At 48.1% G+C, this 24,760-nt stretch overlaps 1 protein-coding gene across 1 annotated transcript in view; it reads left to right on the forward strand.

The window, feature by feature from the left end:
• megf11 (multiple EGF-like-domains 11) overlaps positions 1-24,760 on the forward strand; it is a 400,084-nt gene that overhangs the window by 256,340 nt on the left and 118,984 nt on the right. The window contains exons 10-11 of the mRNA XM_052481104.1: positions 6,278-6,452; positions 21,510-21,630. Of these exons, the coding sequence (XP_052337064.1) occupies positions 6,278-6,452; positions 21,510-21,630 (296 nt within the window). The remainder of the gene's footprint in view (positions 1-6,277; positions 6,453-21,509; positions 21,631-24,760) is intronic.

Here is a 24,760-nt window from a genome sequence, read left to right on the forward strand (position 1 = left end):
GGATGCTGTAGGAGCACGTTGGTCAGGATGGATGCTATAGGAGCACGTTGGTCAGGATGGATGCTGTAGGAGCACGTTGGTCAGGATGGATGCTGTAGGAGCACGTTGGTCAGGATGGATGCTGTAGGAGCACGTTGGTCAGGATGGATGCTGTAGGAGCACGTTGGTCAGGATGGATGCTATAGGAGCACGTTGGTCAGGATGGATGCTGTAGGAGCACGTTGGTCAGGATGGATGGATGGATGGATGGACGTTGGTCAGGATGGATAGGAGCACGTTGGTCAGGATGGATGGAGGAGCACGTTGGTCAGGATGGATGCTGTAGGAGCACGTTGGTCAGGATGGATGCTGTAGGAGCACGTTGGTCAGGATGGATGCTGTAGGAGCACGTTGGTCAGGATGGATGCTGTAGGAGCACGTTGGTCAGGATGGATGCTGTAGGAGACGTTGGATGGATGGACGTTGGTGGATGGATGCTGTAGGAGCACGTTGGTCAGGATGGATAGGAGCACGTTGGTCAGGATGGAGAGATGGATGGATGCTGTAGGAGCACGTTGGTCAGGATGGATGCTGTAGGAGCACGTTGGTCAGGATGGATGCTGTAGGAGCACGTTGGTCAGGATGGATGCTGTAGGAGCACGTTGGTCAGGATGGATGGATGGATGGATGGATGGATGCTGGAGCACGTTGGTCAGGATGGATGCTGTAGGAGCACGTTGGTCAGGATGGATGCTGTAGGAGCACGTTGGTCAGGATGGATGGACGTTGGTGGATGGATGCTGTGGACGTTGGTGGATGGATGCTGTAGGAGCACGTTGGTCAGGATGGATGGACGTTGGTCAGGATGGATGGCACGTTGGTCAGGATGGGACGTTGGTCAGGATGGATGGATGGATGGATGAGCACGTTGGTCAGGATGGATGGATGGATGGATGGATGGATGCTGTAGGAGCACGTTGGTCAGGATGGATGCTGTAGGCACGTTGGTCAGGATGGATGCTGTAGGAGCACGTTGGTCAGGATGGATAGGAGCACGTTGGTGGATGGATGCTGTAGGAGCACGTTGGTCAGGATGGATGGATGGATGGATGGATGGATGCTATGGCACGTTGGTCAGGATGGATGGATGGATGGATGGATGGATGGATGGATGGATGGATGCTATAGGAGCACGTTGGTCAGGATGGATGCTATAGGGACGTTGGTCAGGATGGATGGATGGATGGATGGATGGATGGATGGATGGATGGATGGATGGATGGATGGATGGATGGATGCTATAGGAGCACGTTGGTCAGGATGGATGCTGTAGGAATATGTTGGTCAGGATGGATGGATGGATGGATGGATGGATGGATGGATGGATGGATGGATGGATGGATGCTATAGGAGCACGTTGGTCATGGATGGATGGATGGATGGATGGATGGATGGATGGATGGATGGATGGATGGATGGATGGATGCTATAGGAGCACGTTGGTCAGGATGGATGGATGGATGGATGGATGGATGGATGGATGGATGGATGGATGGATGGATGCTATAGGAGCACGTTGGTCAGGATGGATGGATGGATGGATGGATGCTATAGGAGCACGTTGGTCAGGATGGATGGATGGATGGATGGATGCTATGGCACGTTGGTCAGGATGGATGGATGGATGGATGGATGCTATAGGAGCACGTTGGTCAGGATGGATGGATGGATGGATGGATGGATGGATGGATGGATGGATGGATGGATGGATGGATGGATGGATGGATGGATGGATGGATGGATGGATGCTATAGGAACACGTTGGTCAGGATGGATGCTGTAGGAGCACGTTGGTCAGGATGGATAGGAGCACGTTGGTCAGGATGGATAGGAGCACGTTGGTCAGGATGGATGGACGTTGGTGGATGGATGGACGTTGGTGGATGGATGGATGGATGGACGTTGGTGGATGGATGGAGCACGTTGGTCAGGATGGATAGGAGCACGTTGGTCAGGATGGATGCTGTAGAGCACGTTGGTCAGGATGGATGGATGGATGGATGCTATAGGAACACGTTGGTCAGGATGGATGAGCACGTTGGTCAGGATGGATGGACGTTGGTGGATGGATGGATGGATGGATGGATGGATGGATGGATGGATGGATGCTCAGGATGGATGCTGGAGCACGTTGGTCAGGATGGTCAGGAGCACGTTGGATGGATGGATGGATGGATGCTATAGGAACACGTTGGTCAGGATGGATCAGGAGCACGTTGGTCAGGATGGATGGAGGAGCACGTTGGGATGGATGGATGGATGGATGGATGGATGCTGGAGCACGTTGGTCAGGATGGATGCTGTATGGAGCACGTTGGTCAGGATGGATGCTATAGGAGCACGTTGGTCAGGATGGATGCTGAGGGCACGTTGGTCAGGATGGATGCTGTAGGCACGTTGGTCAGGATGGATGCTGTAGGAGCACGTTGGTCAGGATGGATGGATGGATGGATAGGAGCACGTTGGTCAGGATGGATGGATGGATGGATGGATGGATGGATGCTGTAGGAGCACGTTGGTCAGGATGGATGGATGGATGGATGGATGGATGCTGTAGGAGCACGTTGGTCAGGATGGATGGATGGATGGATGGATGGATGGATGGATGATGGATGGACGTTGGTGGATGGATGGATGGATGGATGGATGCTATAGGAGCACGTTGGTCAGGATGGATGGATGGATGGATGGATGGATGGATGGATGGATGGATGCTACGTTGGTCAGGATGGATGCTATGTTGGTCAGGATGGATGGATGGATGGATGGATGGATGGATGGATGGATGGATGGATGGATGGATGGATGGATGGATGCTACGTTTGGAACTGTAGGAATATGTTGGTCAGGATGGATGGATGGATGGATGGATGGATGGATGGATGGATGGATGGATGGAACATGTTGGTCAGGATGGATGGATGGATGGATGGATGGATGGATGGATGGATGGATGGATGGATGGATGGATGGATGCTATAGGAGCACGTTGGTCAGGATGGATGGATGGATGGATGGATGGATGGATGGATGGATGGATGGATGGATGGATGCTATAGGAACATGTTGGTCAGGATGGATGGATGGATGGATGGATGCTATAGGAACACGTTGGTCAGGATGGATGGATGGATGGATGGATGCTATAGGGCACGTTGGTCAGGATGGATGGATGGATGGATGGATGCTATAGGAGCACGTTGGTCAGGATGGATGGATGGATGGATGGATGGATGGATGGATGGATGGATGGATGGATGGATGGATGGATGGATGGATGGATGGATGGATGGATGCTATAGGAACACGTTGGTCAGGATGGATGGATGGATGGATGGATGCTATAGGAACAAGTCAGGATGGATGGATGGATGGATGGATGGATGGATGGATGGATGGATGGATGCTATAGGAACATGTTGGTCAGGATGGATGGATGGATGGATGGATGGATGGATGGATGGATGGATGGATGGATGGATGGATGCTATGTTGGTCAGGATGGATGGATGGATGGATGGATGGATGGATGGATGGATGGATGGATGGATGGATGCTATAGGAACATGTTGGTCAGGATGGATGGATGGATGGATGGATGGATGGATGGATGGATGGATGGATGGATGCTATTGGAACATGTTGGTCAGGATGGATGGATGGATGGATGATGGAACATGTTGGTCAGGATGGATGGATGGATGGATGCTATTGGAACATGTTGGTCAGGATGGATGGATGGATGGATGGATGGATGGATGGATGGATGCTATTGGAACATGTTGGTCAGGATGGATGGATGGATGGATGCTATTGGAACATGTTGGTCAGGATGGATGGATGGATGGATGGATGGATGGATGGATGGATGGATGCTATTGGAACATGTTGGTCAGGATGGATGGATGGATGGATGGATGCTATAGGAACATGTTGGTCAGGATGGATGGATGGATGGATGCTATAGGAACATGTTGGTCAGGATGGACGGATGGATGCTATAGGAACACGTTGGTCAGGATGGATGGATGGATGGATGGATGCTATAGGAACATGTTGGTCAGGATGGATGGATGGATGGATGCTATAGGAACACGTTGGTCAGGATGGATGGATGGATGGATGGATGGATGCTATAGGAACATGTTGGTCAGGATGGATGGATGGATGGATGGATGGATGCTATAGGAACATGTTGGTCAGGATGGATGGATGGATGGATGGATGGATGGATGGATGCTATAGGAACATGTTGGTCAGGATGGATGGATGGATGGATGGATGGATGGATGGATGGATGGATGGATGGATGGATGCTATGAACACGTTGGTCAGGATGGATGGATGGATGGATGGATGGATGGATGGATGGATGGATGGATGGATGGATGGATGCTATAGGAACATGTTGGTCAGGATGGATGGATGGATGGATGGATGGATGGATGGATGGATGGATGGATGCTATAGGAACATGTTGGTCAGGATGGATGGATGGATGGATGCTATAGGAACATGTTGGTCAGGATGGATGGATGATGGATGGATGCTATAGGAACATGTTGGTCAGGATGGATGGATGGATGCTATAGGAACATGTTGGTCAGGATGGATGGATGGATGGATGGATGGATGGATGGATGCTATAGGAACATGTTGGTCAGGATGGATGGATGGATGCTATAGGAACATGTTGGTCAGGATGGATGGATGGATGGATGGATGGATGCTATAGGAACACGTTGGTCAGGATGGATGGATGGATGGATGGATGCTATAGGAACATGTTGGTCAGGATGGATGGATGGATGGATGCTATAGGAACATGTTGGTCAGGATGGATGGATGGATGGATGGATGGATGGATGGATGGATGGATGGATGCTATAGGAACATGTTGGTCAGGATGGATGGATGGACGATTGCTATAGGAACATGTTGGTCAGGATGGATGGATGATGGATGGATGCTATAGGAACATGTTGGTCAGGATGGATGGATGGATGGATGGATGCTATAGGAACATGTTGGTCAGGATGGATGGATGGATGGATGCTATAGGAACACGTTGGTCAGGATGGATGGATGGATGGATGGATGCTATAGGAACATGTTGGTCAGGATGGATGGATGGATGGATGGATGGATGCTATAGGAACATGTTGGTCAGGATGGATGGATGGATGGATGGATGCTATAGGAACACGTTGGTCAGGATGGATGGATGGATGGATGGATGGATGGATGGATGGATGGATGCTATAGGAACATGTTGGTCAGGATGGATGGATGGATGCTATAGGAACATGTTGGTCAGGATGGATGGATGGATGGATGGATGCTATAGGAACATGTTGGTCAGGATGGATGGATGGATGGATGCTATAGGAACACGTTGGTCAGGATGGATGGATGGATGGATGCTATAGGAACACGTTGGTCAGGATGGATGGATGGATGCTATAGGAACATGTTGGTCAGGATGGATGGATGGATGGATGGATGGATGCTATAGGAACATGTTGGTCAGGATGGATGGATGGATGGATGCTATAGGAACACGTTGGTCAGGATGGATGGATGGATGGATGGATGGATGGATGGATGGATGGATGGATGGATGGATGCTATAGGAACATGTTGTTCAGGATGGATGGATGGATGCTATAGGAACATGTTGGTCATGGATGGATGGATGGATGGATGGATGGATGGATGGATGGATGCTATAGGAACACGTTGGTCAGGATGGATGGATGGATGGATGGATGGATGGATGGATGGATGCTATAGGAACATGTTGGTCAGGATGGATGGATGGATGGATGGATGGATGCTATAGGAACATGTTGGTCAGGATGGATGGATGGATGGATGGATGCTATAGGAACACGTTGGTCAGGATGGATGGATGGATGGATGGATGGATGGATGGATGGATGGATGCTAAAGGAGCACCTCAGTCAGGATGGATGGATGGATGGATGTCAGCTTGGGGCTCACTGTTTCACTCTCTCTGCAGATCTAACAGACATGTCCTACTGGGGTTATGTTTGCTTGATGTCGAAATGGCTTTACAGATAACATTTGACTGATTGACTAAACGACTGATTGACTGAATGATTGATTTGTTGGTTGATTGATTGATTAGATTGATTCATTGATTAGATTGTTTGATTGATAGATTAATTAGATTGGTTGGTTGATTGATTAATTTGATTTATTGATTCTGCTCTAGCTGTCACCCCCTGTCAGGTGAGTGCAGCTGTACAGCAGGATGGGCGGGGCTCTACTGCAACGAGACCTGTCCACCTGGTTACCACGGCGATGGATGCAGGTTGCCATGCAGCTGTTCCCACGGGGCTGACTGTCACGGAGTCACTGGGGCCTGCGTCTGTGCCCCTGGTTACATGGTGAGTTCTTCTTCCTCTTCTTCCACTCGGTGTGCTGACCTCCTTTTTTGATTGACCAATTAGCCATCCAGTAGCACAAATCACTTACCCAATAGATGAGCACTATAGTCCCAGGTCTCTGAGTGGCTAAAACAACTGCAGAGCATTAATCTGGGTTCCTGTGGCTAAGCCAATAGGAAAGCACTATAGTAGTCCCAGGTCCCTGAGTGGCTAAAACAACTGCAGAGCACTAATCTGGGTCCCTGTGGCTAAGCCAATAGGAAAGCACTATAGTAGTCCCAGGTCCCTGAGTGGCTAAAACAACTGCAGAGCACTAATCTGGGTCCCTGTGGCTAAGCCAATAGGAAAATGTTAAGTACCCCAATGGACAGTAAAGATAATCACTCCACAAACTTCACCATGCCCTTAAGGAAATCACAAATATTATGGACACATTAGAAATAGTGGATATTTGGAGACTCAAAAAACCCGACCTGGTGAGATATACATGGAGGAGATTTAATCAAGCTAGTCGTCTTGACTACTTTCTTGTCTCTTTCTCTCTTGCATCAAAGGTTAAACACGTTTTAATAGGAGACAGAATGCGATCAGATCCTCATCTAATTGGCCTTCACATAACTGTCATAGATTTTCCACGTGGACGGGGATATTGGAAATGTAATCAAAGTTTACTGGAGGACAACTTATTTTTAACTAAGACAAAATAATTTATAATTTAATTTTTCCAGTTGAATAATATAGGTTCAGTAAATCCCCTTATTGTTTGGGATTTAAATCTATCTTCAGGGGTCATTAAATTCAATATTCATCAATAATAAAAAAAAAAAAGTTTCTGTCTAAAGAGCCAAGACTAAGAAGGGAATGAACTAATAGTACCGCAATAAAAACGATACTCGAGATACAAAATAAGTTGTAGGAAAAACAAAAAGAACTTGAGGAACTTATTCCAGAACGATCTAATGTAATCTATTACAAAAATAAATAAAGCAAAATAGATGGAATATGGAGAAAAATGCACAAAATTCTTCCTGAATCTCCAATACAGGAACGATAACAAAAGTAATTTACAGAAACTTGTTCCCGAAGACGGAGTCATCTATGATTCTCCGAATTATATTTTAAAAGAGGAAGCTAATTATTTTAGTTAGATGTTCTCTTTTTCTTTTGAATGAAGATTACGGTAAGGAATTATTTACAAATAATATTTAAAAAAATTGAAGATTAACAAATGTACAGAAAGATCAGTGCGAAGGCCAAGTTACAGAGGAATAACTTTTTCAGTCTGGAAAAACCCCAGGGCTTGATGGGATACCGGTAGAGGTATATCAAGTATTTTTTTATATACTAAAAGCTCCACTGTTAGATTGTTTTAACTATATATTTTTTAACTATAACTATATATATATCTATTGTTTTCCTATAGAAATTGTAGTCTGTCAGGTACTGAGCAGGAAGGTCTGATATCTCTATTATTAAAACAAGACCCAGATGGAAAATATAAATACCCGGTCTATCTAAAAAAAACTGGAGGCCCCTTACACTGCAATGTTGTGATGCAAAAAATACTGGCGAAATGCAGAGCACTCAGAATTAAAAGGGTTTTACCAGGTATTGTTCATCATGATCAAACAGGTTTTTTACATGGACGATACATATCGTACATGGATGATAATATACTACTAGAAATAATAGAACATCATGAAACATCTAAGAAGTGAGGAATGGTATTTTTTAGTTGATTTTGAAAAGGCTTTTGATAAAGTAAGACTGGATGTATTTATAAATGCCTGGATTTTTTTCAATTTTGGTAATTCTATTATAAAATGGGTAAAAATAATGTATAGCAACCCCAGGTGTAAAATAGTAAACAATGGCTACTTCTCAGAGAGTTTTGAATCGTCAAGAGGAGTTAAACAAGGGTGTCCGCTGTCACCATATCTATTCGTTATGGCCATCGAAATGCTAGCTATTAAAATCAGATCCAATCACAACATTAGAGGATTATAAATCCAAGGCGTAAAACCAAAGGTGTCCATGTATGCCGATGACTCAAGTTTTATATTAAGTCCGCAAGCTAAAGTTTTATATTAAGTCCCCAAGCTAAAGTTTTATATCAAGCTAGATCCCTGCAATGTCTCATTAAAGATAACTTTTCTGTACTCTTTGGACTAAAACTGAATTATGATATTATGATATTACGTATTGGATCTTTAAAAAAATAAACCTTTTACATTACCCTGCAGTTTATGTTAAAAAGCGCTGATGGTGAAGTCGACACAATTGGTATTTATATCACAACATATATAAATAAGCTCTTCAATAGAAAACTTGTAAAAATAGACAAGATCCTGCAACCATGGTGATGTAAATACCTGTCTATTTATGGAAAAAAAATGCCCTGATTAACTCCTTAGTCAGTTTAGTCTCAGTTTACTCACTTACTCATGAAGCTGACTACTCCTGATGATTCATTTTTTTCAAATCAAATGAGCAAAAAAAATATTTCAAATATTTCACTTTATCTGGGACTCTAAACCCCCCAAAATAAATAAACAAGATAAAACGTGCCTATCTATATACTGAATATGAACTGGGTGGGTTGAGATTATTAAATTAAATGATCAAATTGTCTCTCGATTAATTGAAAATTTAACTTTTTTCAAAGTATCTCTTTTTTTTAAACAAGCGTAGCAGAGCTGGCTACAATTTCAATTTCATCTCCCTGAAAAGATAGAACAAATATTACAACAAATATTATGGCTGAACTCAAATGTGCTGGTTGATAAAATACCTGTATTTATTGAAAAGGGTATTTTGTTCTTAAATTATATTGTAAATTGGAATGGCAGAGTTATGTCCTTCATGGAGTTATCAGAATTGTACAGCTCAATCCAAAAGTGCAACCAATTGATTACCCCCAAAATGGAGGATGCAGGGGGCAGCAGGAGGAGGCATGGTAATGGTCTGTCTGCCCAATATAAATGATCAATACTGGAGGAGGCAGGGAACTGGCATGTCTGCCCAATATAAAGGATCAATACTGGAGGAGGAGGGTAGGAGGAGGTAGGGAACTGGTCTGTCTGCCCAATATAAAGGATCAATACTGGAGGAGGTAGGGAACTGGTCTGTCTGCCCAATATAAAGGATCAATACTGGAGGAGGCAGGGAACTGGTCTGTCTGCCCAATATAAAGGATCAAAACTGGAGGAGGCAGGTGGCAGCGGGAGGAGGTAGGGAACTGGTCTGTCTGCCCAATATAAAGGATCAATACTGGAGGAGGTAGGGAACTGGTCTGTCTGCCCAATATAAAGGATCAATACTGGAGGAGGCAGGTGGCAGCGGGAGGAGGTAGGGAACTGGCATGTCTGCCCAATATAAAGGATCAATACTGGAGGAGGTAGGGAACTGGCATGTCTGCCCAATATAAAGGATCAATACTGGAGGAGGTAGGGAACTGGTCTGTCTGCCCAATATAAAGGATCAATACTGGAGGAGGTAGGGAACTGGTCTGTCTGCCCAATATAAAGGATCAATACTGGAGGAGGTAGGGAACTGGTCTGTCTGCCCAATATAAAGGATCAATACTGGAGGAGGTAGGGAACTGGTCTGTCTGCCCAATATAAATGATCAATACTGGAGGAGGTAGGGAACTGGCATGTCTGCCCAATATAAAGGATCAATACTGGAGGAGGTAGGGAACTGGCATGTCTGCCCAATATAAAGGATCAATACTGGAGGAGGTAGGGAACTGGCATGTCTGCCCAATATAAAGGATCAATACTGGAGGAGGTAGGGAACTGGTCTGTCTGCCCAATATAAAGGATCAATACTGGAGGAGGCAGGGAACTGGCATGTCTGCCCAATATAAAGGATCAATACTGGAGGAGGTAGGGAACTGGCATGTCTGCCCAATATAAAGGATCAATACTGGAGGAGGTAGGGAACTGGCATGTCTGCCCAATATAAAGGATCAATACTGGAGGAGGTAGGGAACTGGTCTGTCTGCCCAATATAAAGGATCAATACTGGAGGAGGCAGGTGGCAGCGGGAGGAGGTAGGGAACTGGTCTGTCTGCCCAATATAAAGGATCAATACTGGAGGAGGTAGGGAACTGGCATGTCTGCCCAATATAAAGGATCAATACTGGAGGAGGCAGGTGGCAGCGGGAGGAGGTAGGGAACTGGCATGTCTGCCCAATATAAAGGATCAATACTGGAGGAGGTAGGGAACTGGTCTGTCTGCCCAATATAAAGGATCAATACTGGAGGAGGTAGGGAACTGGTCTGTCTGCCCAATATAAAGGATCAATACTGGAGGAGGTAGGGAACTGGTCTGTCTGCCCAATATAAAGGATCAATACTGGAGGAGGTAGGGAACTGGTCTGTCTGCCCAATATAAAGGATCAATACTGGAGGAGGTAGGGAACTGGTCTGTCTGCCCAATATAAAGGATCAATACTGGAGGAGGTAGGGAACTGGTCTGTCTGCCCAATATAAAGGATCAATACTGGAGGAGGTAGGGAACTGGTCTGTCTGCCCAATATAAAGGATCAATACTGGAGGAGGTAGGGAACTGGTCTGTCTGCCCAATATAAATGATCAATACTGGAGGAGGTAGGGAACTGGTCTGTCTGCCCAATATAAATGATCAATACTGGAGGAGGTAGGGAACTGGTCTGTCTGCCCAATATAAATGATCAATACTGGAGGAGGTAGGGAACTGGTCTGTCTGCCCAATATAAAGGATCAATACTGGAGGAGGTAGGGAACTGGTCTGTCTGCCCAATATAAAGGATCAATACTGGAGGAGGTAGGGAACTGGCATGTCTGCCCAATATAAAGGATCAATACTGGAGGAGGTAGGGAACTGGCATGTCTGCCCAATATAAAGGATCAATACTGGAGGAGGTAGGGAACTGGTCTGTCTGCCCAATATAAAGGATCAATACTGGAGGAGGTAGGGAACTGGCCTGTCTGCCCAATATAAAGGATCAATACTGGAGGAGGTAGGGAACTGGTCTGTCTGCCCAATATAAAGGATCAAAACTGGAGGATGTAGGGAACTGGTCTGTCTGCCCAATATAAAGGATCAATACTGGAGGAGGTAGGGAACTGGTCTGTCTGCCCAATATAAAGGATCTAAACTGGAGGAGGTAGGGAACTGGTCTGTCTGCCCAATATAAAGGATCAATACTGGAGGAGGTAGGGAACTGGTCTGTCTGCCCAATATAAATGATCAATACTGGCAGAGGAATAAAATAAAAATATAAATAGGAAAGTACACCAGTTTCATTTGAGGACCAGGATGTTGACAGCTGTGCCATACAGATTGCAAAATAGTTGGGAAAAGATTTTTGATGTACCGATTCCATGGCACAGGGTATATGAGTTAATATATAAAACAACACAAGATTCAAGACTTCGTGCTTTTCAGCTAAAAGTATTATATAGAATTCTTGCCACCAGCAAAATGTTGAATATTTGTTGCATAAAATCATCGAAGCAGATTTTGTTGTGAGGATACAGAATCAATAGACCATTTATTTTGGTATTGACCTCAGGTAGCCTATTTCTGGTTTCAGGTTCAGGAGTGGCTGAAAATGCATAGCATTGATCTAAAATTGACCCTAAAAATAGTACTGTTAGGGGATCTGGACAGACCTGGTCAGTCAATTACTAATATACTAATACTCTTAATAAAAGTATTTATCTTCAACACGCAATCTGTGGATTCTATTCAGTATAGTTGAAAGATAGTGCGTAGATTGTAGATGGGATGGGCTGAGGGTGACCAGCAGAGATAAACATCACAGATAGATGGGAGTTGAAAGATATGGGATGGGCTGAGGGTGGCCAGCAGAGATAGATGGGAACCAGAGATAGATGGGATGAAGTGGTAGATGACCAGCAGAGATAGGATGGGCTGAGGGTGTCCAGCAGAGATAGATGGGATGGGCTGAGGGTGGCCAGCAGAGATAGATGGGATGGGCTGAGGGTGGCCAGCAGAGATAGATGGGATGGGCTGAGGGTGTCCAGCAGAGATAGATGGGATGGGCTGAGGGTGGCCAGCAGAGATAGATGGGATGGGCTGAGGGTGACCAGCAGAGATAGATGGGATTGGTGGCTAAACCAATCACTAGGCCAGTAGTATTGAGTTATTTATTTTCAACCAAATCTCTATGTTTGATGTAAAGGGGCAGGTTATATGTATATTATAGAAAAGTCCAGACACCTTTTTAGGTGATTTCACTTGTTTTTGTTAAACTTTACCCCAAACAGCGAATCACTTCCTAATCCTCATTGTGCAGTATGGGGGCCCTGAAAAAACATGAACAAATTCATATTAAATATGTTAAATATGTTAAATATATTAAATATGTTAAATATATTAAATATGTTACATATGTTAAATATATTAAATATGTTAAATATATTAAATATGTTAAATATGTTAAATATATTAAATATATTAAATATGTTAAATATGTTAAATATATTAAATATGTTAAATATATTAAATATGTTAAATATATTAAATATGGTACATATGTTAAATATATTAAATATGTTAAATATGTTAAATATATTAAATATGTTAAATATATTAAATATATTAAATATGTTAAATATGTTAAATATGTTAAATATATTAAATATGTTAAATATGTTAAATATGTTAAATATATTAAATATGTTAAATATGTTAAATATATTAAATATGTTAAATATGTTAAATATGTTAAATATATTAACCATGTTAAATATGTTAAATATATTAAATATGTTAAATATGTTAAATATATTAAATATATTAAATATGTTAAATATGTTAAATATATTAAATATGTTAAATATATTAAATATGTTAAATATATTACATATATTACATATGTTAAATATGTTAAATATATTACATATATTAAATACGTTAAATATGTTAAATATATTAAATATATTAAATATGTTAAATATATTAAATATGTTACATATGTTAAATATGTTAAATATGTTAAATAGGTTAAAAACACGTCTTTCCACAGAGCCGTGGGGTGAGACAGGGATGCAGCTTGAGCCCCATCCTCTTCATCATATATATTAACGAATTGGCGAGGGCACTAGAAAAGTCTGCAGCACCCGGCCTCACCCTACTAGAATCTGAAGTCAAATGTCCACTGTTTCCTGATGATCTGTCTCCAACCAAGGAGGGCCTACAGCAGCACCTAGATCATCTGCACATATTCTGTCAGACCTGGGCCCTGTCAGACCTGGGCCCTGACAGACCTGGGCCCTGACAGTAAATCTCAGTAAGGCAAAAATAATGGTGTTGAAGCTGTGAACGATCTGAGAGACAAGGCAAGAAAGGCCTTCTATGCCATCAAAAGGAATATAAAACTTGACAATTAAGATCTGGCTAAAAAAAGAATAGAATCAGTTATAGAACCCATTGCCCTTTATGGTTGTGAGGGCTGCGGTCCGCTCACCAACCAATAATTCACAAAATGGGACAAACACCAAATTGAGACTCTGCACGCAGAATTCTGCAAATATAACCAAACACCACCAAATAATGCATGAAGAGCAGAATGAGGCCGATACCCGCTAATGATCAAAATCCAGAAAAGAGACATTAAATTCTACAACCACCTAAAAGGAAGCGATTCCCAAACCTTCCATAACAAAGCCATCACCTACAGAGAGATGAACCTGGAGAAGAGTCCCCTAAGCAAGCTGGTCCTGGGGCTCTGTTCACAAACACAAACACACCCTACAGAGCCCCAGGACAACAGCACAATTACACCCAACCAAATCATGGTCCTGGGGCTCTGTTCACAAACACACCCTACAGAGCCCCAGGACAACAGCACAATTAGACCCAACCAAATCATGGTCCTGGGGCTCTGTTCACAAACACACCCTACAGAGCCCCAGGACAACAGCACAATTACACCCAACCAAATCATGGTCCTGGGGCTCTGTTCACAAACACACCCTACAGAGCCCCAGGACAACAGCACAATTAGACCCAACCAAATCATGGTCCTGGGGCTCTGTTCACAAACACACCCTACAGAGCCCCAGGACAACAGCACAATTACACCCAACCAAATCATGGTCCTGGGGCTCTGTTCACAAACACACCCTACAGAGCCCCAGGACAACAGCACAATTAGACCCAACCAAATCATGGTCCTGGGGCTCTGTTCACAAACACACCCCACAGAGCCCCAGGACAGCAGCACAATTAGACCCAATCAGATCATGAGAAAACCAAAAGATAACAGGGTGTAACATTACTGTATGCCAGGATGCAGCCAAGTCATTTGTATCTCAGTGACCAAACCTCCTTCCTTTACCCATGAGGCCAGGCACCAGTTAATTGCCTGTTGATCTGGGGATGAGCTGAAACCTCCCTCCTCTTCTTCCACTTCGCCATGTCTCTTCTTTCTCCTCTTCCACCTCCTCCTCTTCTACCTGCTCCTCTTCCACCTCCTCCTCTTCTACCTGCTCTTCTACCTCCTTCACCTTTTCCTCTTCCACCTCCTCCTCCCCCTCCTCTGCCTTTTCCTCTTCCACCTCCTCCTCTTCCACCTCCTTCTCTTCCACCTCCTCCTCTTCTACCTGCTCTTCTACCTCCTTCACCTTTTCCTCTTCCACCTCCTCCTCCCCCTCCTCCACCTCCTCCTCTTCCACCTCCTTCTCTTCCACCACCTTCTCCTCCTCCACATCCTCTTCCACCTCCTCCTCTTCCACCTCCTTCTCTTCCACCTCCTCCTCTTCTACCTGCTCCTCCCCCTCCTCCACCTCCTCCTCTTCCACCTCCTTCTCTTCCACCTCCTCCTCATCCACCTCCTCCTCTTCCACCTCCTCCTCATCCACCTCCTCCTCCACCTCCTTCTCCTCCACCTCCACCTCCTTATCCATCTCCTCCACTTCTTCTTCTTCTTCTTCTTCTTCTTCTTCTTCTTCTTCTTCTTCTTCTTCTTCCTCTGATTTCTCCTTCTCTTCCTCCCCGTCACCACACCCCCTCTCCTCTCAGCCCTTAGCCCCCGTCACCACACCCCCTCTCCTCTCAGCCTTTAGCCCCCGTCACCACAACCCCTCTCCTCTCAGCCCTTAGCCCCGTCACCACACCCCCTCTCCTCTCAGCCCTTAGCCCCCGTCACCACACCCCCTCTCCTCTCAGCCCTTAGCCCCCGTCACCACACCCCCTCTCCTCTCAGCCCTTAGCCCCGTCACCACACCCCCTCTCCTCTCAGCCCTTAGCCCCCGTCACCACACCCCTCTCCTCTCAGCCTTTAGCCCCCGTCACCACAACCCCTCTCCTCTCAGCCCTTAGCCCCCGTCACCACACCCCTCTCCTCTCAGCCTTTAGCCCCGTCACCACAACCCCTCTCCTCTCAGCCCTTAGCCCCCGTCACCACACCCCCTCTCCTCTCAGCCCTTAGCCCCCGTCACCACACCCCCTCTCCTCTCAGCCCTTAGCCCCCGTCACCACACCCCTCTCCTCTCAGCCCTTAGCCCCCGTCACCACACCCCCTCTCCTCTCAGCCCTTAGATAACAACGGGAACAGAGTAGAAGTGCCATTGTTAGCAGTATTAAAACTGTCATTTTGAGAACAGAACAAAGGCTACTGTGAACTGATTGATAAAAGTGTCATTCCCAGACCGAAGCTTTCATGTAGGGCGCCGAGAGAAGAGAGAGAGGAGGAGAGGAGGAGGAGGAGGTGTGGGGGGAGGTGGAGGAGGAGGAAGATGAGGAGAGGAGGAGAGAAGGAGGTGTAGGGGGGAGGAGGAGGAAGAGGAGGAGGAGGAGGAGAGGAGAAGGAATGGGAGAGGAGGAGAGGAGGAGGAGGAGGTGGAGCGGGGAGGTGGAGGAGGTGTAGGGGGAGGAGGAGGAGGAGGAGGAGGAGGAGGAGGAGGAGGAGGAGGAGAGGAGAAGGAATGGGAGAGGAGGAGAGGAGGAGGAGGTGGAGCGGGGAGGTGGAGGAGGTGTAGGGGGAGGAGGAGGAGGAGGAGGAGGAGGAGGAGGAGGAGGAGAGGTGAAGGAATGGGAGAGGAGGAGAGGAGGAGGAGGAGGAGGTGGAGGGGGAGGTGGGGGAGGTGTAGGGGGAGGAGGTGGAGGGAGGAGGAGGAGGAGGAGGAGGAGGGAGGAGGAGAGGAGAAGGAAGGGGAGAGTAGGAGGAGGTGGAGGGAGGAGGAAGGGGAGAGGAGGAGGAAGATGAGAGGCGAGGAGGAGGAAGATGAGAGGAGAGACCCTTTAAGATACACCATGTTCTGCCCCTGGCATCCAGTGTCCTTTCCTCCTTTTAAACTCCGTTTAAAGATGAGCGGACACACACAGTGCTGAGCTGACAGCTGGGTAGCAGACAGAGCAGAGTCCCGGTGAGGAGAGGCACAGAGGAGGCTCAGGGACGAGTCGGTGAGGAGGAGCGAGGAGGGAGTCCCCAGACACACAGGACTTTTCTATGGCGCTAATTAGTACTCTAAATCATACTGTCAGCTGTCACTCAGGACAGAGAAGAGAGAGGAGAGAGAGAGATGGAGAGGAGAGGACCCAGAGACACAGGGCTATGATCATCAGGGCTGAGAGAAAGCGAGAGAGAGAGAGGGGGGATCTTTATAGGTGCTGCTGTTCTCAGCCATTTTAAAGCAGAGGAATTATAATGACCCTGGCCTTGTGTGACTACAGAGGAGAGGACCGGGTGGAGGGGTGGAGGTGTGGAGGGATGGAGGAGTGGAGGGATGGAGGAGTGGAGGGATGGAGGGATGGAGGAGTGGAGGAGTGGAGGGATGGAGGAGTGGAGGGGTGGAGGAGTGGAGGGATGGAGGAGTGGAGGGATGGAGGAGTGGAGGGATGGAGGGATGGAGGAGTGGAGGGATGGAGGAGTGGAGGGATGGAGGGATGGAGGAGTGGAGGGATGGAGGAGTGGAGGAGTGGAGGAGTGGAGGAGTGGAGGAGTGGAGGAGTGGAGGGATGGAGGAGTGGAGGAGTGGAGGAGTGGAGGAGTGGAGGAGTGGAGGATGGAGGAGTGGAGGATGGAGGAGTGGAGGAGTGGAGGAGTGGAGGAGTGGAGGATGGAGGAGTGGAGGAGTGGAGGAGTGGAGGGATGGAGGAGTGGAGGGATGGAGGAGTGGAGGGATGGAGGAGTGGAGGGATGGAGGAGTGGAGGGATGGAGGAGTGGAGGGATGGAGGGATGGAGGAGTGGAGGGATGGAGGAGTGGAAGAGTGGAGGAGTGTAGCAGTGGAGGAGTGGAGGAGTGGAGGGATGAAGGAGTGGAGGAGTGTAGGAGTGGAGGAGTGGAGGAGTGTAGGAGTGGAGGAGTGGAGGAGTGGAGGAGTGGAGGAGTGGAGGAGTGGAGGAGTGGAGGAGTGGAGGAGTGGAGGAGTGGAGGAGTGGAGGATAGAGGAGTGGAGGAGTGGAGGAGTGGAGGAGTGGAGGAGTGGAGGAGTGGAGGAGTGGAGGAGTGGAGGAGTGGAGCAGTGGAGGAGTGGAGGAGTGGAGGAGTGGAGGAGTGGAGGAGTGGAGGATAGAGGAGTGGAGGATGGAGGAGTGGAGGAGTGGAGGAGTGGAGGAGTGGAGGAGTGGAGGATGGAGGAGTGGAGGATGGAGGATAGAGGAGTGGAGGAGTGGAGGAGTGGAGGAGTGGAGGAGTGTAGGATGGAGGATAGAGGAGTGGAGGAGTGGAGGGATGGAGGATAGAGGAGTGTAGGATGGAGGATAGAGGAGTGGAGGAGTGGAGGAGTGTAGGAGTGGAGGAGTGTAGGAGTGGAGGAGTGGAGGAGTGTAGGAGTGGAGGAGTGTAGGAGTGGAGGAGTGGAGGAGTGGAGGATGGAGGAGTGGAGGAGTGGAGGAGTGGAGGATGGAGGATAGAGGAGTGTAGGATGGAGGATAGAGGAGTGGAGGAGTGGAGGGATGGAGGAGTGGAGGGATGGAGGAGTGGAGGAGTGGAGGATGGAGGATAGAGGAGTGGAGGGATGGAGGAGTGGAGGGATGGAGGAGTGGAGGGATGGAGGAGTGTAGGAGTGGAGGATGGAGGATAGAGGAGTGGAGGGATGGAGGAGTGGAGGGATGGAGGAGTGGAGGGATGGAGGAGTGTAGGAGTGGAGGATGGAGGATAGAGGAGTGGAGGGATGGAGGAGTGGAGGGATGGAGGAGTGGAGGGATGGAGGAGTGTAGGAGTGGAGGATGGAGGATAGAGGAGTGGAGGGATGGAGGAGTGGAGGGATGGAGGAGTGGAGGGATGGAGGAGTGTAGGAGTGGAGGGATGGAGGAGTGGAGGGATGGAGGAGTGGAGGGATGGAGGAGTGTAGGAGTGGAGGGATGGAGGAGTGTAGGAGTAGAGGATGGAGGAGTGGAGGGAAGGAGTGATGGAGGAGTGGAGGATGGAGGAGTGGAGGATGGAGGAGTGGAGGAGTGTAGGATGGAGGATAGAGGAGTGGAGGAGTGGAGGGATGGAGGAGTGGAGGAGTGGAGGAGTGGAGGATGGATGGAGGAGTGGAGGATGGAGGATAGAGGAGTGGAGGATGGAGGAGTGGAGGATGGAGGAGTGGAGGAGTGTAGGATGGAGGATAGAGGAGTGGAGGAGTGGAGGGATGGAGGAGTGTAGGAGTGGAGGATAGAGGAGTGGAGGATGGAGGAGTGGAGGATGGAGGAGTGGAGGAGTGTAGGATGGAGGATAGAGGAGTGGAGGAGTGGAGGGATGGAGGAGTGGAGGGATGGAGGAGTGTAGGAGTGGAGGATAGAGGAGTGGAGGATGGAGGAGTGGAGGAGTGGAGGGATGAAGGAGTGTAGGAGTGGAGGATGGAGGAGGATGGAGGATGGAGGAGTGGAGGGATGGAGGAGTGTAGGAGTGGAGGATGGAGGAGTGGAGGATGGAGGAGTGGAGGATGGAGGAGTGGAGGATGGAGGAGTGGAGGGATGAAGGAGTGTAGGATGGAGGAGTGGAGGATGGAGGAGTGGAGGATGGAGGAGTGGAGTAGTGGAGGATGGAGGAGTGGAGGAGTGGAGGGGTGTTTTCCACCAGCAACATACAACATAGATAGCTATGTTCATAGTATGTTCATGGTATCGCTAGTGAACTAAAGATCTTGTTGGTATTTTCCATATGAAGTCCAGACAGTGACGTTGAAGAGAGTAGCCAACCGAATCGCATCGGTAAAGAGAGTAACTCATCAGTAGCCAACCGAATCGCATCGGTAAGAGAGTGACTCATCAGTAGCCAACCGAATCGCATCGGTAAAGAGAGTGACTCGTCAGTAGCCAACCGAATCGCATCGGTAAGAGAGTGACTCGTCAGTAGCCAACCGAATCGCATCGGTAAGAGAGTGACTCGTCAGTAGCCAACCGAATCGCATCGGTAAAGAGAGTGACTCGTCAGTAGCCAACCGAATCGCATCGGTAAGAGAGTGACTCGTCAGTAGCCAACCGAATCGCATCGGTAAGAGAGTGACTCGTCAGTAGCCAACCGAATCGCATCGGTAAAGAGAGTGACTCGTCAGTAGCCAACCAAATCGCATCGGTAAGAGAGTGACTCGTCAGTAGCGAACCGAATCGCATCGGTAAGAGAGTGACTCGTCAGTAGCCAACCGAATCGCACCGGTAAGAGAGTGACTCGTCAGTAGCCAACCGAATCGCATCGGTAAGAGAATGACTCGTTAGTAGCCAACCGAATCGCATCGGTAAGAGAGTGACTCGTCAGTAGCCAACCGAATCAAATCGGTAAGAGAGTGACTCGTCAGTAGCCAACCGAATCAAATCGGTAACAGAGTGACTCGTCAGTAGCCAACCGAATCGCATCGATAAGAGAGTGACTCGTCAGCAGCCAACCGAATCGCATCGGTAAGAGAGTGACTCGTCAGCAGCCAACCGAATCGCATCGGTAAGAGAGCCCGTTTATTTGACTCACCTAATTAGCATACTGGTAGGCTTTTCGACGATTATGCGCAGATAAATTATGAAAACATTCAATGAAAGACGGTGAATATCCTCCTCACTTGCAGGAACAGAGAGATAGCTTCTCTCTCTCGTCCAAAAATATGATAAAAGAAAACAGATTTAATTGTATTTAAAAGCTAATGATACTGATACGATATGAAATATATGAAATATATTCATATACATTCAGATCTCTGTTGGAGGTATCTTGCTATTTTGATTGGTTCCGGACCGTTCCGACCAACATTTTTGTGTACGGAGGGCTCTGTGAATGGCGCAACATCAATTGCTGTGCACTCCGTGACAGTTCTGTTTGTCCCGCTTCTCATGCCGTTCTCCTCTCTCCTCTGAAGTGCAGTATGTTGCTATCTGACACCGCATTTGCATAGGGAGCGACAAGTCACATTTTCTGGCCTATCCACACAAAGGATTGAACTCCTCGGTCTGTGAACCTCGCAGCTCCACTTAAATGGCATATGAAATGGGAGACTAGTGATCACAGTAGACACATGTCACTGTGATGTTCTTAGATGATGCTCCGTGTCTTCGAAGGGCTTTTTACCGTCCTAGTTGCTCCTCAAGTTGCTAACTAACTCCTCTTCCTCTCTCCTCTTGTCTCCTCCTCTCCTCTCCTCCTCTCCCCTCCTCATCTCCCATCCTCCTCTCTCCTCTCCCCTCCTCCTCTCCTCTCCTCTCCTCCACTCCCTTCCTCCTCTCTCCTCTCCTCTCCTCTCCTCCTCTCCTCTCCTCTCCTCTCCTCTCCTCTCCTCTCCTGTCCTCCTCTCCTCTCCTCCTCCTCTCCTCTCCTCTCTCTCTCCTCTCCTCTCCTCTCCTCCTCCTCCTCCTCTCCTCCTCCTCTCCCTCTCCTCTCCCTCTCCTCTCCTCTCCTCTCCTCTCCTCTCCTCTCCCTCCTCCCTCTCCTCTCCTCTCTCCTCTCTCCTCCCTCTCTCTCCTCTCCTCTCCTCCTCTCCTCTCCTCCTCTCCTCTCCTCTCCTCTCCTCCTCTCCTCTCCTCTCCTCTCCTCTCTCCTCTCCCTCCTCCTCCCCTCCTCCTCTCTCCTCTTCTCTCCTCCTCTCCTCTCCTCCTCTCACCTCCCCCTCTCCCCTCCTCCTCTCTCCAGGGAGATGACTGCTCTTCTCTATGTCCTCCGGGGCTATACGGTCCTAGTTGCTCCTCTACCTGCTCCTGTCATAACCACGCCCCCTGCTCCCCCATCGATGGATCCTGTAGCTGCAGAGAAGGTACAGTACACCCCAGGGGACATAGCTAATACAACAGACTGACTCACCCCAGGGGACATAGCTAATACAACAGCTAATAGCTAATACAACAGACTGACTCACCCAGGGGACATAGCTAATACAACGGACTGACTCACCCCAGGGGACATAGCTAATACAACAGCTAATAGCTAATACAACGGACTGACTCACCCCAGGGGACATAGCTAATACAACAGACTGACTCACCCCAGGGGACATAGCTAATACAACGGACTGACTCACCCCAGGGGACATAGCTAATACAACAGACTGACTCACCCCAGGGGACATAGCTAATACAACGGACTGACTCACCCCAGGGGACATAGCTAATACAACAGACTGACTCACCCCAGGGGACATAGCTAATACAACAGACTGACTCACCCCAGGGGACATAGCTAATACAACAGACTGACTCACCCCAGGGGACATAGCTAATACAACGGACTGACTCACCCCAGGGGACATAGCTAATACAACAGACTGACTCACCCCAGGGGACATAGCTCCTACAACGGACTGACTCACCCAGGGGACATAGCTACTACAACGGACTGACTCACTCAGGGGACATAGCTAATACAACGGACTGACTCACCCAGGGGACATAGCTAATACAACGGACTGACTCACCCCAGGGGACATAGCTAATACAATGGACTGACACACCCCAGGGGACATAGCTCCTACAACGGACTGACTCACCCAGGGGACATAGCTAATTACAACGGACTGACTCACCCCAGGGGACATAGCTAATACAACGGACTGACTCACCCCAGGGGACATAGCTAATACAACGGACTGACTCACCCAGGGTACATAGCTAATACAACGGACTGACTCACCCCAGGGGACATAGCTAATACAACGGACTGACTCACCCCAGGGGACATAGCTAATACAACGGACTGACTCACCCAGGGGACATAGCTAATACAACGGACTGACTCACCCAGGGGACATAGCTAATACAACGGACTGACTCACCCAGGGACATAGCTAATACAACGGACTGACTCACCCCAGGGGACATAGCTAATACAACGGACTGACTCACCCCAGGGGACATAGCTAATACAACAGACTGACTCATCCCAGGGGACATAGCTAATACAACGGACTGACTCACCCAGGGGACATAGCTCCTACAACGGACTGACTCACCCAGGGGGTATAGCTAATACAACGGACTGACTCACCCAGGGTACATAGCTCCTACAACGGACTGACTCACCCAGGGGACATAGCTAATACAACGGACTGACTCACCCAGGGGACATAGCTAATACAACGGACTGACTCACCCAGGGGACATAGCTAATACAACGGACTGACTCACCCCAGGGGACAAAGCTGCTACAACGGACTGACTCACCCAGGGGACATAGCTAATTACAACGGACTGACTCACCCAGGGGACATAGCTAATACAACGGACTGACTCACCCAGGGGACATAGCTAATACAACGGACTGACTCACCCCAGGGGACATAGCTAATACAATGGACTGACACACCCCAGGGGACATAGCTCCTACAACGGACTGACTCACCCAGGGGACATAGCTAATTACAACGGACTGACTCACCCCAGGGGACATAGCTAATACAACGGACTGACTCACCCCAGGGGACATAGCTAATACAACGGACTGACTCACCCAGGGTACATAGCTAATACAACGGACTGACTCACCCCAGGGGACATAGCTAATACAACGGACTGACTCACCCCAGGGGACATAGCTAATACAACGGACTGACTCACCCAGGGGACATAGCTAATACAACGGACTGACTCACCCAGGGGACATAGCTAATACAACGGACTGACTCACCCAGGGACATAGCTAATACAACGGACTGACTCACCCAGGGACATAGCTAATACAACAGACTGACTCACCCAGGGTACATAGCTAATACAACAGACTGACTCACCCAGGGGACATAGCTAATACAACGGACTGACTCACCCAGGGGACATAGCTAATACAACGGACCGACTCACCCAGGGTACATAGCTAATACAACGGACTGACTCACCCCAGGGGACATAGCTAATACAACGGACTGACTCACCCAGGGGACATAGCTCCTACAACGGACTGACTCACTCAGGGGACATAGCTAATACAACGGACTGACTCACCCCAGGGGACATAGCTAATACAACGGATTGACTCACCCCAGGGGACATAGCTAATACAACGGACTGACTCACCCAGGGGACATAGCTAATACAACGGACTGACTCACCCAGGGGACATAGCTAATACAACGGACTGACTCACCCAGGGTACATAGCTAATACAACAGACTGACTCACCCAGGGTACATAGCTAATACAACAGACTGACTCACCCAGGGGACATAGCTAATACAACGGACCGACTCACCCAGGGTACATAGCTAATACAACAGACTGACTCACCCAGGGTACATAGCTAATACAACGGACTGACTCACCCAGGGTACATAGCTAATACAACGGACCGACTCACCCAGGGGACATAGCTAATACAACGGACTGACTCACCCAGGGTACATAGCTAATACAACGGACTGACTCACCCAGGGTACATAGCTAATACAACGGACTGACTCACCCAGGGGACATAGCTAATACAACGGACTGACTCACCCAGGGACATAGCTAATACAACGGACTGACTCACCCAGGGGACATAGCTAATACAACGGACTGACTCACCCCAGGGGACATAGCTCCTACAACGGACTGACTCACCCAGGGGACATAGCTAATTACAACGGACTGACTCACCCAGGGACATAGCTAATACAACGGACTGACTCACCCAGGGGACATAGCTAATACAACGGACTGACTCACCCCAGGGGACATAGCTAATACAATGGACTGACTCACCCCAGGGGACATAGCTCCTACAACGGACTGACTCACCCAGGGGACATAGCTAATTACAACGGACTGACTCACCCCAGGGGACATAGCTAATACAACGGACTGACTCACCCCAGGGGACATAGCTAATACAACGGACTGACTCACCCAGGGTACATAGCTAATACAACGGACTGACTCACCCCAGGGGACATAGCTAATACAACGGACTGACTC

Source organism: Oncorhynchus keta, chromosome 26, assembly GCF_023373465.1.
Source record: "Oncorhynchus keta strain PuntledgeMale-10-30-2019 chromosome 26, Oket_V2, whole genome shotgun sequence".
In the NCBI taxonomy this organism is placed as follows: domain Eukaryota; kingdom Metazoa; phylum Chordata; class Actinopteri; order Salmoniformes; family Salmonidae; genus Oncorhynchus; species Oncorhynchus keta.